The sequence below is a fragment of the Eptesicus fuscus genome, chromosome 19 (assembly GCF_027574615.1).
Source record: "Eptesicus fuscus isolate TK198812 chromosome 19, DD_ASM_mEF_20220401, whole genome shotgun sequence".
Taxonomy (NCBI): Eukaryota; Metazoa; Chordata; class Mammalia; order Chiroptera; family Vespertilionidae; genus Eptesicus; species Eptesicus fuscus.
The window spans coordinates 18,986,000-18,999,298 of NC_072491.1; the positions used below are offsets into that span (position 1 = coordinate 18,986,000).

Consider the following 13,299-nt stretch of genomic DNA (forward strand, 5'->3'; position numbering starts at 1 on the left):
TTTCTAAACAAATTTTCAAATAAATGAAAAAATTAGATGAAAAAATACTTAACTAAGAAACAAAAATCAGCTCCTTATTTTTTTAAACCTATATCTGGAATCCCCTCATGTGTGCTTCTACATGAAAGCCTTACAAAGAAAAGTGTGCTTTAATGTCAATTTCCCTATTGAGCAACTCTGTCCATATTATTCAAATAGGAGACTTTGGTATCCATTCTACAAGTCTTCCATAAGCAGAAGAACAACAACAAAAACTCAAATACTCGAAACAGAAAGGATAAAGACAGGTTTTTGTTGGTTGATTAGATTTTGCTTTTGTTTGGGGGAACAGGAGGGAAAAAGGGAAGGAAAAATAGTAAATCTGCCCTGGCCAGTGTGTCTCAGTTGGTTAAGTGTCTTCCTGTGCACTGAAAGGTCACCAGTTATTTTAAAATCATTAAGGTCCTTCCATTTATATATTCTTCCCAGCTTTTGCATAAATCTAAAACAAAAAACACACCTCACCTCCCATTTTTCAGAAGCGTTATTTCCACGTTCGCCTGTTGCAATGAGATATAATCTTCCAGTTCCATCTGACAAGGTAACCCAGGTAGAAGATGTGAAATGGATAGATGCACAAAGGCGATTGTCGAACGCTGTCAAATCTGTAGGAAGTCGAAATACCTCTCGTGGTCTTGCTAAGACAGTGTCCTAAAAAGAAGACCAATAGTATAAATGAATCCCTCCCTCTCTCCTTGGTCCATACACACACGGAATTAATATCTGCAGTGTTACGCTCCTCCTCAAGGGAAGGCATCTAACTGCCCTCCCTTGGAGTACTACTGACTTACTTCTAATAAAATATGGCAGAAATGATGGCTATGTGACTTCTGAGACTAGTTCTTAAAAGACTTTGCATCTCCTTGCACTCTCTCTTGAACAGCACGTGGTAAGCCCACCTGGGGAAGAACTGAGAACTCTTGACAATAAACATCCTGTGAGTGAGTCACCTTGGGAGTGTATCCTTCAGACCTAGTCAAGCCTTTGGATCACTGCAGTCCTGGCTGACATCGTCCTTAACTACAATTCCGTGAGAAACTTTGAGACAGAACCAGCTAAGCCACTCACTAATTTCAGTGAGATGACAAATGCTTATTGTTTTGTTTCAAGCCACTAAGGTTTTTTAAATTAAAATATAGTTAACATACAATATCATATTAATTATAGGTATACAGCATAGTTATTCAACACTTCTATCTACCTAATGACATGATCATGATAAATCACTAAAGAAAGTTGTTTCACAGAAATACGTAGATAACTAACACAAAGCAGTAATCTAGTTTTTATTCTTAAGTTTAGAGTTAACGATCAGCATTTTTAATTAGAAATATCACATCATGTTCTAAATTCCTAAAATAGACATCAGCCTGTGGTATGAAAACACCACATTTAGACTATTAACTTAGGCTTTTGTCAACACATTTTTATTGTGTCCATGACCTCATAATTTAAAGCTGTTAGATGGATTGCATCATAACAATGTTGTGCAAGAAAATATATAAAAAGGCCTACAATTCAGAAAATAAACTTCCTCTCATACATTGTACTCAATAATTTGAGGTTGTTTTATTTTACAGTGAACAGTTTTTCAACAGGACAAACATACTCCTTGATTCATTTCACTCCTGGCTCCTAGAACTGTTTAGATAGGTGTATATAAGATTTAAGTAAACTATATTAAATATCCTTACTAGCCTCAAGTTTTTTAATTAGCCATTGTTTCTAAAGCATACAGTTTAATTTTCTTTGAAACAGCACCTTTCCTTCTTTTTGTACTCATATTTCAGTGATTTACGTAACACTGAATTAAATGCTTCAATAACAAACAGAGTGGCATAAAGTTTTTAGAATGACCAAATCCTCCCCTCAGGTCACCTAATACAAGCCCAATCTTATAATACAGTTAAGTCCTTTCTAACGTCCTCCCTCTTACTGAGACTCTGCTGTTCCCCTGGGTGTGCATTCTCCTTTGAGGCAAAAAGTAATAAATCCAAATAAGTGTTAAGTATAGTGAAGTGCATTTACATACGGACATAAAAACATCTCCAAGACAATGACTGAAAAAAGAGATGCTGAACATGTACAGTAAAATACGTTGAAATAAACAAATGTTTTGATTTGACAGCACTGAGTAAGGTGTAGACAGACACGTGCTAGCATGTTAATAATGTTTATCATTAGAAAGAAAAATAAGATTGGATTGAGACTGGTGGTAGGGGAAAATGGGGGTAAGGGGCAAGTTTCCTTTTTGCTTCAATTAACTGCTTGACTATTTACTTCCCTGAGCAATTTAAGTGTTAGAGACATAATTCAAAGATATTAATAAAATAGCCGAAACCGGTTTGGCTCAGTGGATAGAGCGTCGGCCTGCGGACTCAAGGGTCCCAGGTTCGATTCCAGTCAAGGGCATGTACCTTGGTTGCAGGCACATCCCCAGTAGGGGGTGTGCAAGAGGCAGCTGATCGATGTTTCTCTCTCATCGATGTTTCTAACTCTATCCCTCTCTCTTCCTCTCTTTAAAAAAATCAATAAAATAAATTTTAAAAAAAGATATTAATAAAATAGAATGGGACTTCTTGTTCAAAACTGTGTTTTCAAAGTAAAGCTTTCTAGTGATCTCCACACACACCCTTCTCAGCATCTCACCTAATGAGTCCTTATAAGGAAGGAGGGAGGGCTAAAGTTAAGTCACTATTCTTCATTTCTTACCTAATTATTAAGGATATTTTAAGTCATTTTCTTTTAAATACAAGATTACACATGACTGAGATTTCTGGAAGTTTAACAGATAAATTAGTGCAATATTGAACAGAATGATTAAGATAGTCAAATATGTATTTGTAAAGCCAAATTTAATTAAAATACAAGAGAAAACACAAAGTATTTCTCTTACTTAAATCACTAGAGGCCCAGTGCACAAAATTCGTGCACAGGGGTGTGTGTCCCTCAGCCAGGCCTGCACCCTCTCCAATCTGGGACCCCTCGAGGGATGTCCAACTGCCTGTTTAGGCCCGATCCCAGTAGGGATCATCTTGTACCTACTGGGATCGGGGCTAAACAGGCAGTTGGACATCCCTCTCACAATCCAGGACTGCTGGCTCCCAACTGCTTGCCTGCCTGCCTTCCTGATTGCCCCTAAACGCTTCTGCCTGCCAGCCTGATCACCCCCCTAATCACTCCCCTGCCAGCCTGCTTGCCCCTAACTGCCCTCCCCTGCCAGCCTGATTGCCCCTAATTGCCCTCCCCTGCAGGCCTGGTCACCCCTAACTGCCCTCCCCTGCAGGCCTGGTCCCCCCCCAACTGCCCTCCCCTGCAGGCCTGGTCCCCCCCAACTACCCTCCTCTACAGGCCTGGTCCCCCCCAACTGCTCTCCCCTGCAAGGCCTGGGTCCCCCCCAACTGCCGTTCCCTGCAGGCCCGGTTGCCCCCCAACTTCCCTCCTCTGTTGGCCTGGTCACCCCTAACTGCCCTCCCCTGTTGGCCATCTTGTGGCGGCCATCTTGTGTTCACATGGTGGCAGTCATCTTGTGTGTTGGAGTGGTCAATTTGCATATTACTCTTTTATTAGATAAGACAGTTTAAGTGAAAGCAACGTGAATATTCCCGATTTTTTTTGTAAGAGTGATGTCCAATACTGAGTCTCTTTTAATATATATATTTTATTGATATTTTACAGAGAGGAAGAGAGAGGGATAGAGAGTTAGAAACATCGATGAGAGAGAAACATCGATCAGCTGCCTCTTGCACACCCCCTACTGGGGATGTGCCCGCAACCAAGGTACATGCCCTTGACCGGAATCGAACCTGGGACCCTTGAGTCCTCTGGCCGACGCTCTATCCATTGAGCCAAACCGGTTTCGGCTATATTCCCGATTTTTAAAATCTATTTCTGAAAGGATAAATTGCATTTTTAAATGGACTATACACAAAAAAATATTTCCTCCTGTAATATATTAATAAATCTTAAGTTACAGTATTAAATTATTTTTTAATAACCTCCACTGACAGTTTTACAAAGTGTTCTCACAATAACACTCTATGTAATTGTCATCTATAATGTTCTGGTCCCAGCTGATCTTTTTCTTCTTCTAAACAAAAAATGATAATGTAACTATGTTCAAGGCTACTAAAAATCATTCTGAGGAAACATTTCACAAGTGAATTGCAAAAGAATTAAAATTTCATTGATAAATAAAACAGGGAACAGCTATCATGTAAAAGCATTGTATTAAATAAGTGCTTTGACTTTTTACATCTTATTTGTTAACAAATCTGATGAAGTTGAAATTATTATCCCTCTCATTTTAAGAAGATAAAGAGCTCTGTTTCCAAAGATTAAATAATATGCCTGGGTCTCCAGAAAACGACAGCGCAAATTTCAAAAAAAGGCTCATGTTCTTTCCTGTATTCCACATTCTTGAAATGAACCACTTCCCAAGTTTTTCTAAACAAATAATACCTCAGACCTCACTGCAATTTATAGAATATTCCACCCTGAAAGTACCACTATAAATACAACCACTATATTCAGTTTTTCTTCATGTTAATGTATTTTTAAAAACATAATTTTACTGATTTCAGAGAGCAAGGAAGAGGGAGAGATAGAATCATCAATGATGAGAGAGAATAATTGATAGGCTGCCTCCTGCACGGCCCATACTAGGGATCGAGCCCACAACCTGGGCATGTGCCCTTGACTGAAATCGAATGTAGGACCCTTCAGTCTGCAGGCCAACGCTCTATCCACTGAGCCAAACAAGCTAGGGTTTCATGTTAATATATTATTCAGTATTTTTATTAGATTTAAGTCAATAAAACGTAACAAAAATTATGTCTATTCATTGTATATAAATGACTAAATAAATGGTAAATAAGTATTGATGTTGTATAAATAGTTTAGGGGCCTCTTAATTTCATTTACAAGGAGACAAGCTTTGAAATAACAAAACATTTTTCTAACATTTATAGAAAGGGTTACTCAAGTTTAAAAAAATGGTCAAGCAGAATTAAGTAAGAGTACCACTTACTAGTATTATTAGACACTGACATTTAAAATTTTGCCCTTTTAAAAGGAAGTGATCTTTCTCTGGAGAAAGGCTTTCATCACTAATAATTTTTAACTTTACTTGAAAAAAATCTTCCTCTTTCCTTTTTTTTGTGTGCTAAGACTTAAAGAAAAGGTATTTCTAATTAATTGCTGTTCGACTAAGTAATGTCTCTCCATAACATAAGCAGACAGTGCCAAGAACTTACTCTTTTAATTTTTTCTTTAACTAGGAAAATTAATGGTTTCATATTAATAAACTCATCCATAGAAAATAAGCTGAGATTCAGATCCAGAGAGGAACATACTGGCACACATTTGAGCTGGACTAATAAATTGTTGTGACCTGTCACTCCAAGGCACAGCCTCACAAACGCATGCTAACAAAAGGAATCCAGTAACTTTGCCTGAATCTTTAAGTGCAATTTAAAGATGCACCACAAAATGACACTCTTCTAATGGGCAGGAACTAGTTTTTCAGGTAAATGGAAAACAACATTATGACAGAATTAACTTCCTAAATAAGAAAATGATGAGATTAAAATAAGCCATAATATCATAATAAAACAAAATAAAAACTAAATTTTAAACACACTTTTTTTGCTTCCCTAAGGCATTTTCTACTTCCTAAGTATTCTTCCTCCTAATTGACATTTCTCTAAAATTATAAGCCCACAAATTAAACTGACTTAGAAGTATAATGCCTCTATCAATCTGTGTTGAAATGCCGCCACCTGCTGGCTCCTGACACAATCTAAAGTCCAGATAATGGGTGAATTTCCTTTCAGAAGCCCCACAAGCCTTCACTTTAGCCACAATGATGTTTTGCCTAGACTTAACAAGGGTGGTCCTTTGTACACCAGGCACAGGAAAAGAGCCTCTCTGGGACTGGAGCATGTGTGACTTTGACTGAAAAAAAAAACAACAACAACACACAAAAACAAAACAAAAACTCCCCATGAAAACCAGACAATAAAATGAATATTAGAACAACTGTTTTCTGCTATAAAAAACCCAATGTGTAGGGAGTGGTCAATAGTCTTCACCTGCCCCCCACACAGAACTTCAAAGAGCAAATAGGGATTTTTTTGCTCACCAGAAAAAGAAGAAATAAATATGGTATTATTCTGTACCACCGCAAGTGCAAGTTACTCAAAACCTGGTCCCTGAAATAAAGCAAAACCATCTGAGGTGTCGCATAAAATGCAGATTCCCAGGCCACGACCAACCCTGACATACTGAATCAGAATCTTTGGGAACAGTAATCTGAAGTTAGCTCTTTTTTTTTTTTTTTTTTTAATCAGTTGCTCCCAATGATTCTGATGTATAATACAACCCCAAACACCATCCTTGAAACATCAAATAGTAATAATACCTTCTAAAGTTTGATTAAGAAAAAATAAGAAGGAAAAAACAACAACAATTTTAAGAGAATCATATGCATGCAATTTTACAGGAACAAATTTGAAAGCTTAAGAGGAAATGATTTCCCTAGCAAAACAAAACAAAATTACCCAAGAAACACACAGCATGAATAAACCAATAACCATAAAATAAATTGGGTAGGTGATTAGAGAACTACCACAGAAAAGGACAATCCTACCTAATAATAGACAAATATGCAAATTGACCGTACCTTTGCTATGCCCACGATTGGCCAGGAGGCGCGGGGGGGTGGGACTTGGGGTGGCCGGAGTGGCTGATTGGGCCGGTGGGACACTGAGCTCGCGTCGCCAGCGGCGGCATGAGCTCAGCGTCTGCGCCATGGCTGTGCTGCGGCACAGAAGGTGCCTCTGGGACAGCGACCCCACGTCCTGCTGCGGACAATCAAAAGCGGGGGAGCTGGCTGTCTGTCCACTCTGGCCGGAGGCTTTTGAAAGGCCTGGTGCACCAGCGGACAGACATCCAGCTCCCCTGCGATCGAAAGCGGAGAGCTGTGTGTCCGCTCCAGCACCAGCGGACCCCCTGCCATCAAAAGCGGGGAGCAGGCTGCTAGCAGTGTCCACGGAGCGTGCTAGGCTTTGCGGGGCAGTGGATATGGCCTGGATGGCAGGTTAGGCCTAGGGGACCCTACACGTGCATGATTTAATCACGCACTGGGCCTCTAGTAGGATACATAAAATACAAAAAAACAGATCTTTTCAGTTTTAAACTTTTCCAGTGCCAGAAAACTCCCCTTTAAGGAAGCCAGCAAAACTTTAATCAAAATCTAACTGATTTTTAATCAGTTGGTTAGAGTACTGTCCCACACACCAAAATGGTTGTGGGTCGATTCCTGGGCAGGGTACTTACAGGAGGCAACAGATCAATGTTTCTCTCTTCTCCCTGATTCTCTTCTCTCCTCCCCTCCCCTCTTCTCTCCTTCCTCTCTCTAAAATCAATAAACATCCTCAGGTGAGGGTTAAAAAAAAAAAAAAATCTAATAGATTAAAAAGAATAAAATAAAAACTACTATAACTTGTGAAAATACAAATATTCTAAGTAAAATGTCAACAAATAGAAATCTAACAATGTATCCAAAAAATAATATACTCTTACCAAAAATGATTTCTAGGAAATTAAGAAATTTAACAATTTTATCATTCTAAATCACTACATTGATAAAATCATGAAAAACATACAAGATTAATAGGTGAGTGCTGTAAAGACATGTGATAAAATTCAGCAACCATTCTTAATAAAAAATATTAAATAGAAACAGAAAGTGAAGGAAACAACCTTAAAACAATGAGAGGTTTTTATCAAAACCAACAGTATTTTCCTAAGTAAATTTAAAACCTACTACAATTAAAAACAAGAGCAAAACAGGGATACTTGCATTCCCCATTATTAGTCAGCGCTGTCTCGAGGTTCTATCTTAGTAGAGCAATAAGATAAAAATGAAACAATATGGGGATGTTATTTCCATTTTCATAAACATTGGAAAGAAGAGATAAAACCATTTCCTTTGGTTGATGATAAAATTGTATACTCTGAAAACCTTAATGGGAGTAAGTAAAAGAAAAATGACTGAATTATGAAATAAGATGGCTGTTTATAAAACAAATAAGCACTTAGAAAATAGAAAAAAACTATATTCTATTAACAGATAAAGAAACTATAAATACTTAAGAATAAATTTAATAAAATGAGCCTAAGTTCAAGGATGAAAACAATTAAGAACTGGGAAAAAAGACAACTTGTAGAAACTTTCTCAGAAATCACCCATTATAAATTATGGCTTCCTTATTGTTTACTTGTGAAACTTAAAAAAATAAACTTTTAATTTTATCAAGATGCTAAACAAATTTAAACATACACTATATATATTTGGAAAGGTGTAGACTGCTATGAACATGTATGAACATGTGCCAAAAGAGGTTGTTATTTCAATGTCAAGTTCAAACTGGGGAAGTGAAGGAAGGAGGCACTTTAAATTCTACTAAAAATTAATAAACTGGAAGGAACTTTATTTTGTACATTGCAGCATTGCCAATGCCTACGGTAATGCATAATATATAAGTAGGTATGTAATAATATTTTGAAATTCAATTATATGTATATGTATACATTTTTATATATGTATCCTATATAATAAAAGTTTAATATGCAAATCGACTGAATGGTGTAATGACCAATTGGTAGAGGGTGGGGCCAGCAAGCAGGCAGTGCCAAGCCATCCAAGGCACATGCCATTGGGCGGAGGGAGGGGTCAGCGATGGGCGGGGGGGGGGAGGGGGGGAGGTGGAAGGTGGCAGCGACCAGCGGTGGCGTAATGGTGGTGGGATGGGGATGTGCCAGCCAGTGCCATCCCTGATGGGCCAGCCCGGTCGCCTCCCACAGAGGGAGGCCAGATTGCGGCTTAGGCCCGCTCCATGAGAGGGCACAGGCTGGGCTGATGGACCAACCCCCCCGAGTGAACGAATTTTCATGCAATGGGCCTCTAATACATACACATACACACACACACACACACACACACACACATATATATGCATATATATATATGCATATATACATATATATGCACATATATATACGTGTATATATATGCACATATAAATTTGTATATGTATATCAGACTTTGTGCTGAGTTAGGCTTATAAAAGTCAATATTCTTAGAGAATTTTGAGATTTTAGATTTGTTTTCCTAAACAAACAAAATATAACAGAATCTTAAAAACATAAAAGCCCTTAACTTTAAGTCACAATAAAATGTATAAGAATTATAAAGAGTTATTATAGAGTGTCCATAGAAGCTAGAGAATAGGTCAGTAAGAGGAATCAAAGATATCTTAGTCTTTACTCTGATTCCATGTCAAATAAGCTACCTTAAAAACACTACAGTAATTTGACCCTTGAACAACATATATTTGCACTGCATGGGTCCACTTATACACAAATCTTTTTTTAGTAAATCCCTGTGTTTGTTTGTTTGTGAAAACCAACTGTATGCATTGATCTCTGCCATCCTACCTAATAAAAGAGTAATATGCAAATCGACCCAACTCCGCTACACCCACAAGCCACGACCACCAGCCAATCAGGAGCAAATATGCAAATAAACCCAACCAAGATGGCTACAACCACAGAGAGCAGGAGGGAGGCTTGGGTTTCCCCGGCAACAGAGGAAGCTAAGCTTTCCGCCTGCCCTTACCGGCCTAAGCCTCCACTCAAGGCTACAAAGTTTAAATTATAGAAAGTAAACAAATCCAAACAGAAATGGCAGCAGCTACAGAGCTGGAAAGAGCAGGAGGCAAGGGTTGCCCCCCGCAATGGAGGAAGCAAAGCTTCTGCAGCCCTGGCTGGTCTAGACCTCCACTCCAGGCTACAAAGTTTCAATTATAGAAGATACATCAATCCCAAGAGAAATGGCTGCCAGCCACGGAGCGAGCAGGAGGCTTGGCTCCACTCCAGGCTACAAAGTTTCAATTGTAGAAGTAAATTGATACCAAGGCCTCTGCTTGGGTCGCCAGGGGGCGTGGACAGCCTGCAAACTACCACAGGCCCTTCACCCAGGCTGCTCCACACCCTAAGGGAACCCCCACCCTGATCCAGGACACCCTTCAGGGCAAACCAGCTGGCCCCGCCCATGCACCAGGCCTCTATCCTATCTAATAAAAGAGTAATATGCAGATTGACCATCACTCCAACATACAATATGGCTGCCCCCATGTGGTCAAAGTTCCTGCCCCCATGTGGACACAAGATGGCCACCACAAGATGGCCAGCAAGGGAGGGCAGTTGGGAGGGACCAGGCCTGCAAGGCAGGGCAGTTGAGAGGGACCAGGCCTGCAAGGGAGGGCAGTTGGAGGTGATCAACCCTGCAGGGGAGGGCAGTTAGGGGTGACCAGGTCGGCAGAGGAGGAAAGTTGGGGGCAAACAGGCTGGCAGGGGAGCAGTTAGGCATCAATCAGGCTGGCAGCGGAGCGGTTAGGGGGTGATCAGGCTGGCAGGCAGAAGCAGTTAGGGGCAATCAGGAAGACAGGCAGGCGAGCAATTGGGAGCCAGCAGTCCTGGGTCCCAGATTGGAGAGGGTGCAGGCTGGCCTAAGGGACACTCCCCACCATGCACGAATATGTGCACCCGGCCTCTAGTTTTATATAGGGTACTTGAGCATCTGTGGATTTTTCCTGGAACCAATCCCTGGCAGATACTAAGAGATAACCAAATTTGGGGGGGGAGTCAAAAGTTATATGTAGATTTTCAACTGCAAGGGAGTTGGCACCCCTAAAACCAAAGTTGTTCAAGAGTCAGCTGTATTTAATTTCCTATGGAAACTTTTTAATAGAGAAGAAGAATATCCTAACCAGTCCACATTGCTTATCTATAGTATTTCAAATGCAATCATTAAACTTTCATTCCAGATTCCCAGTCTTAAATCTTGTGACTTAATTTGGATTCAGCATCCGGAATTGTGAATATTAGTGGGTGAACTGATAAAACCAAGATTTTGGCCCTAAACCATGACCTTATCCCCACTCCTCCCAGCCAAGCACACTAATAAAACATTTCCTCTCCATACTACTTCTGCATCTTATCCCTACTTCCACTGTTACATGTTATCAATTTATGTGTATGTGCCTACTAAGGACATAGGAGCATTCAATAAATGTTTGTTTAAGAAACAAATATTTCTGCCGAAACTGGTTTGGCTCAGTGGATAGAGCGTCGGCCTGTGGACTGGAAGGTCCCAGGTTCGATTCCGGTCAAGGGCATGTACCTTGGTTGCGGGCACATCCCCAGTGGGGGGTGTGCAGGAGGCAGCTGATCGATGATTCTAGCTCTCTATCCCTCTCCCTTCCTCTCTGTAAAAAAAATCAATAAAATATATTTTTTAAAAAAAGAAACAAATATTTCTCATTCAATAAAATGATTTATCTCAATAAACCACAGACTAATACCCAGATAATAAGAGGAAGCTCCAATCAAGAATGCAAAGCCAACTCCAATGAGCAAGAAATAAACCAGCCAGAGAAAGGTTAAGTATCACATGATCTCACTCATATGCAGAATCTAATGAATCAAATAAACCAGTGATCAAAAATAGACCCAGGGTCATAGAAGCATGAACAGACTGTTGAACCTCAGAGGGAAGGCAGGGGAGAGTGGGCGGGAAGAGATCAACCAATGAACTTGTATGCGTATATTCATGACCTGTGGACACAGACAATGGGGTGGTGAGAGCCTGGGGAGGGGGGAGGAGGATGGGAGTGGGCTGGAAGAGGTTAATGAGGGGAAGAAAGAGAACCTATGTAAATACTTGAACAATAAAGATTTTTTTAAAGTGATAAAAAAATACTAAATAAATTTAAAAAAAAGAAAAAAAAAGAACTTTAAACAGCTGTTATCCATTCAACAGCACACTGGAAACCCTTCTACTGAGTCCTAGAATTACACAAATATAAGAAAAACCACAGGCTAGACCAACAGTCAACAAGCTATAGTCCATGAGCCAAATTGGACCTATTGTCTGTTCTGCTAAATAAAGTTTTATTGGAATGCAACCACATTCATTCATTTATACATACTGTCTACTGCTGTTTTCACACTACTACAGCAAAATTGAGCAGTTGTAACATAAAACCATTTGGCCCATAAACCCTAAAAGATTTATTATCTGGCATTATGCACAAACAATTTGCTAACCCCTGACCCAGAGCAAATTCAAATAGTTCATGGAGATCTAAGAGCCAATGGTTAAATGTTCTTGGGGGAGCAAAGATATTTGATATTTATCAAGGCTAGCTTCCTAGATGAAATGATTAGCTGGGACTTAAGTGAAGACTGGGAAGCAGACTGACAGAACTGAGAGAGAATATTCCAAGGAAGAGTTGATCACATGGGAAAAGGACTGGAGGCAACAGGCTTTAGGGCATGTCTCAGGAATTGCAGGAGTGTGGTATCCCTAGAGTGCAGTCTGTATAAAGCGGTGAAAGTCAAAGTTGGCGAGAAGGGCATTATAAACTTCATATGCCAAGAAGAATTTGTATATTTTACCCATGTACACAGGCTTCAAAATAGGCACAAGATCACTTGTACAGGTTCTAAACTAAATCGGCCAGCGGACAGCAGAAATCAGAACATGCTCTGTTTCTTGCTTCTATTCCCCTTTCTGCTTAGTTATCCTGGGAACTTCTATTGCCTTCAGGTAGGTGCTTCTGTCCCTGAACCAAATGCTAAGGGGATAGGAAAAGAGAAAAACAATCATCCTAGGAAGAAGAGGAATTTCTGAGAGTAAATTCAGGTAGACCTCATGGAAAATTTGAACATGACATGGAAAGATTATGTTCCCAGTGACTTTTTTCTAAATCCAAGAAATTCTTCACACTCTGATAGTTGTGATTCATGATTTCAGATTATTTACATTAGTTGTACAGAACAGTTCTTTTAGGTCACGGTGCATGTTTTTACAGCATTGCACCTGGGGGATCATGAAAGAAAGGGAAAGGGAGCAGGCTCAGCCTGGCCTGCGGGAGGAAAGGAAAGCTCAGAGGTTCCCTATTATTGCCTCTTCCATGCCTGACTACTTGGAGACTGATGCGGATTAACTCATATGCTTAACCCTTTGCACTCGCTTGCTTTTTTCTCGATTCCTTTATTCTACTCGGGATTTAATTTTTTAAATACCCCAGATTTTACAAAGCATGGCAGTAGAATAAAAAACTGGAGTTTCTTTTCATACAAACTTATTTATTTGGATTTTTTTATATTTCAAATTATTGATACATTCAA

At 39.6% G+C, this 13,299-nt stretch overlaps 1 protein-coding gene across 3 annotated transcripts in view; it reads right to left on the reverse strand.

Moving 5' to 3' along the window:
* NUDCD1 (NudC domain containing 1) overlaps positions 1-13,299 on the reverse strand; it is a 61,463-nt gene that overhangs the window by 31,387 nt on the left and 16,777 nt on the right. For all 3 annotated transcript variants that reach the window (XM_054708367.1, XM_054708368.1, XM_008143391.3), the window contains exon 3: positions 505-690. In XM_054708367.1, the coding sequence (XP_054564342.1) occupies positions 505-690 (186 nt within the window). The remainder of the gene's footprint in view (positions 1-504; positions 691-13,299) is intronic.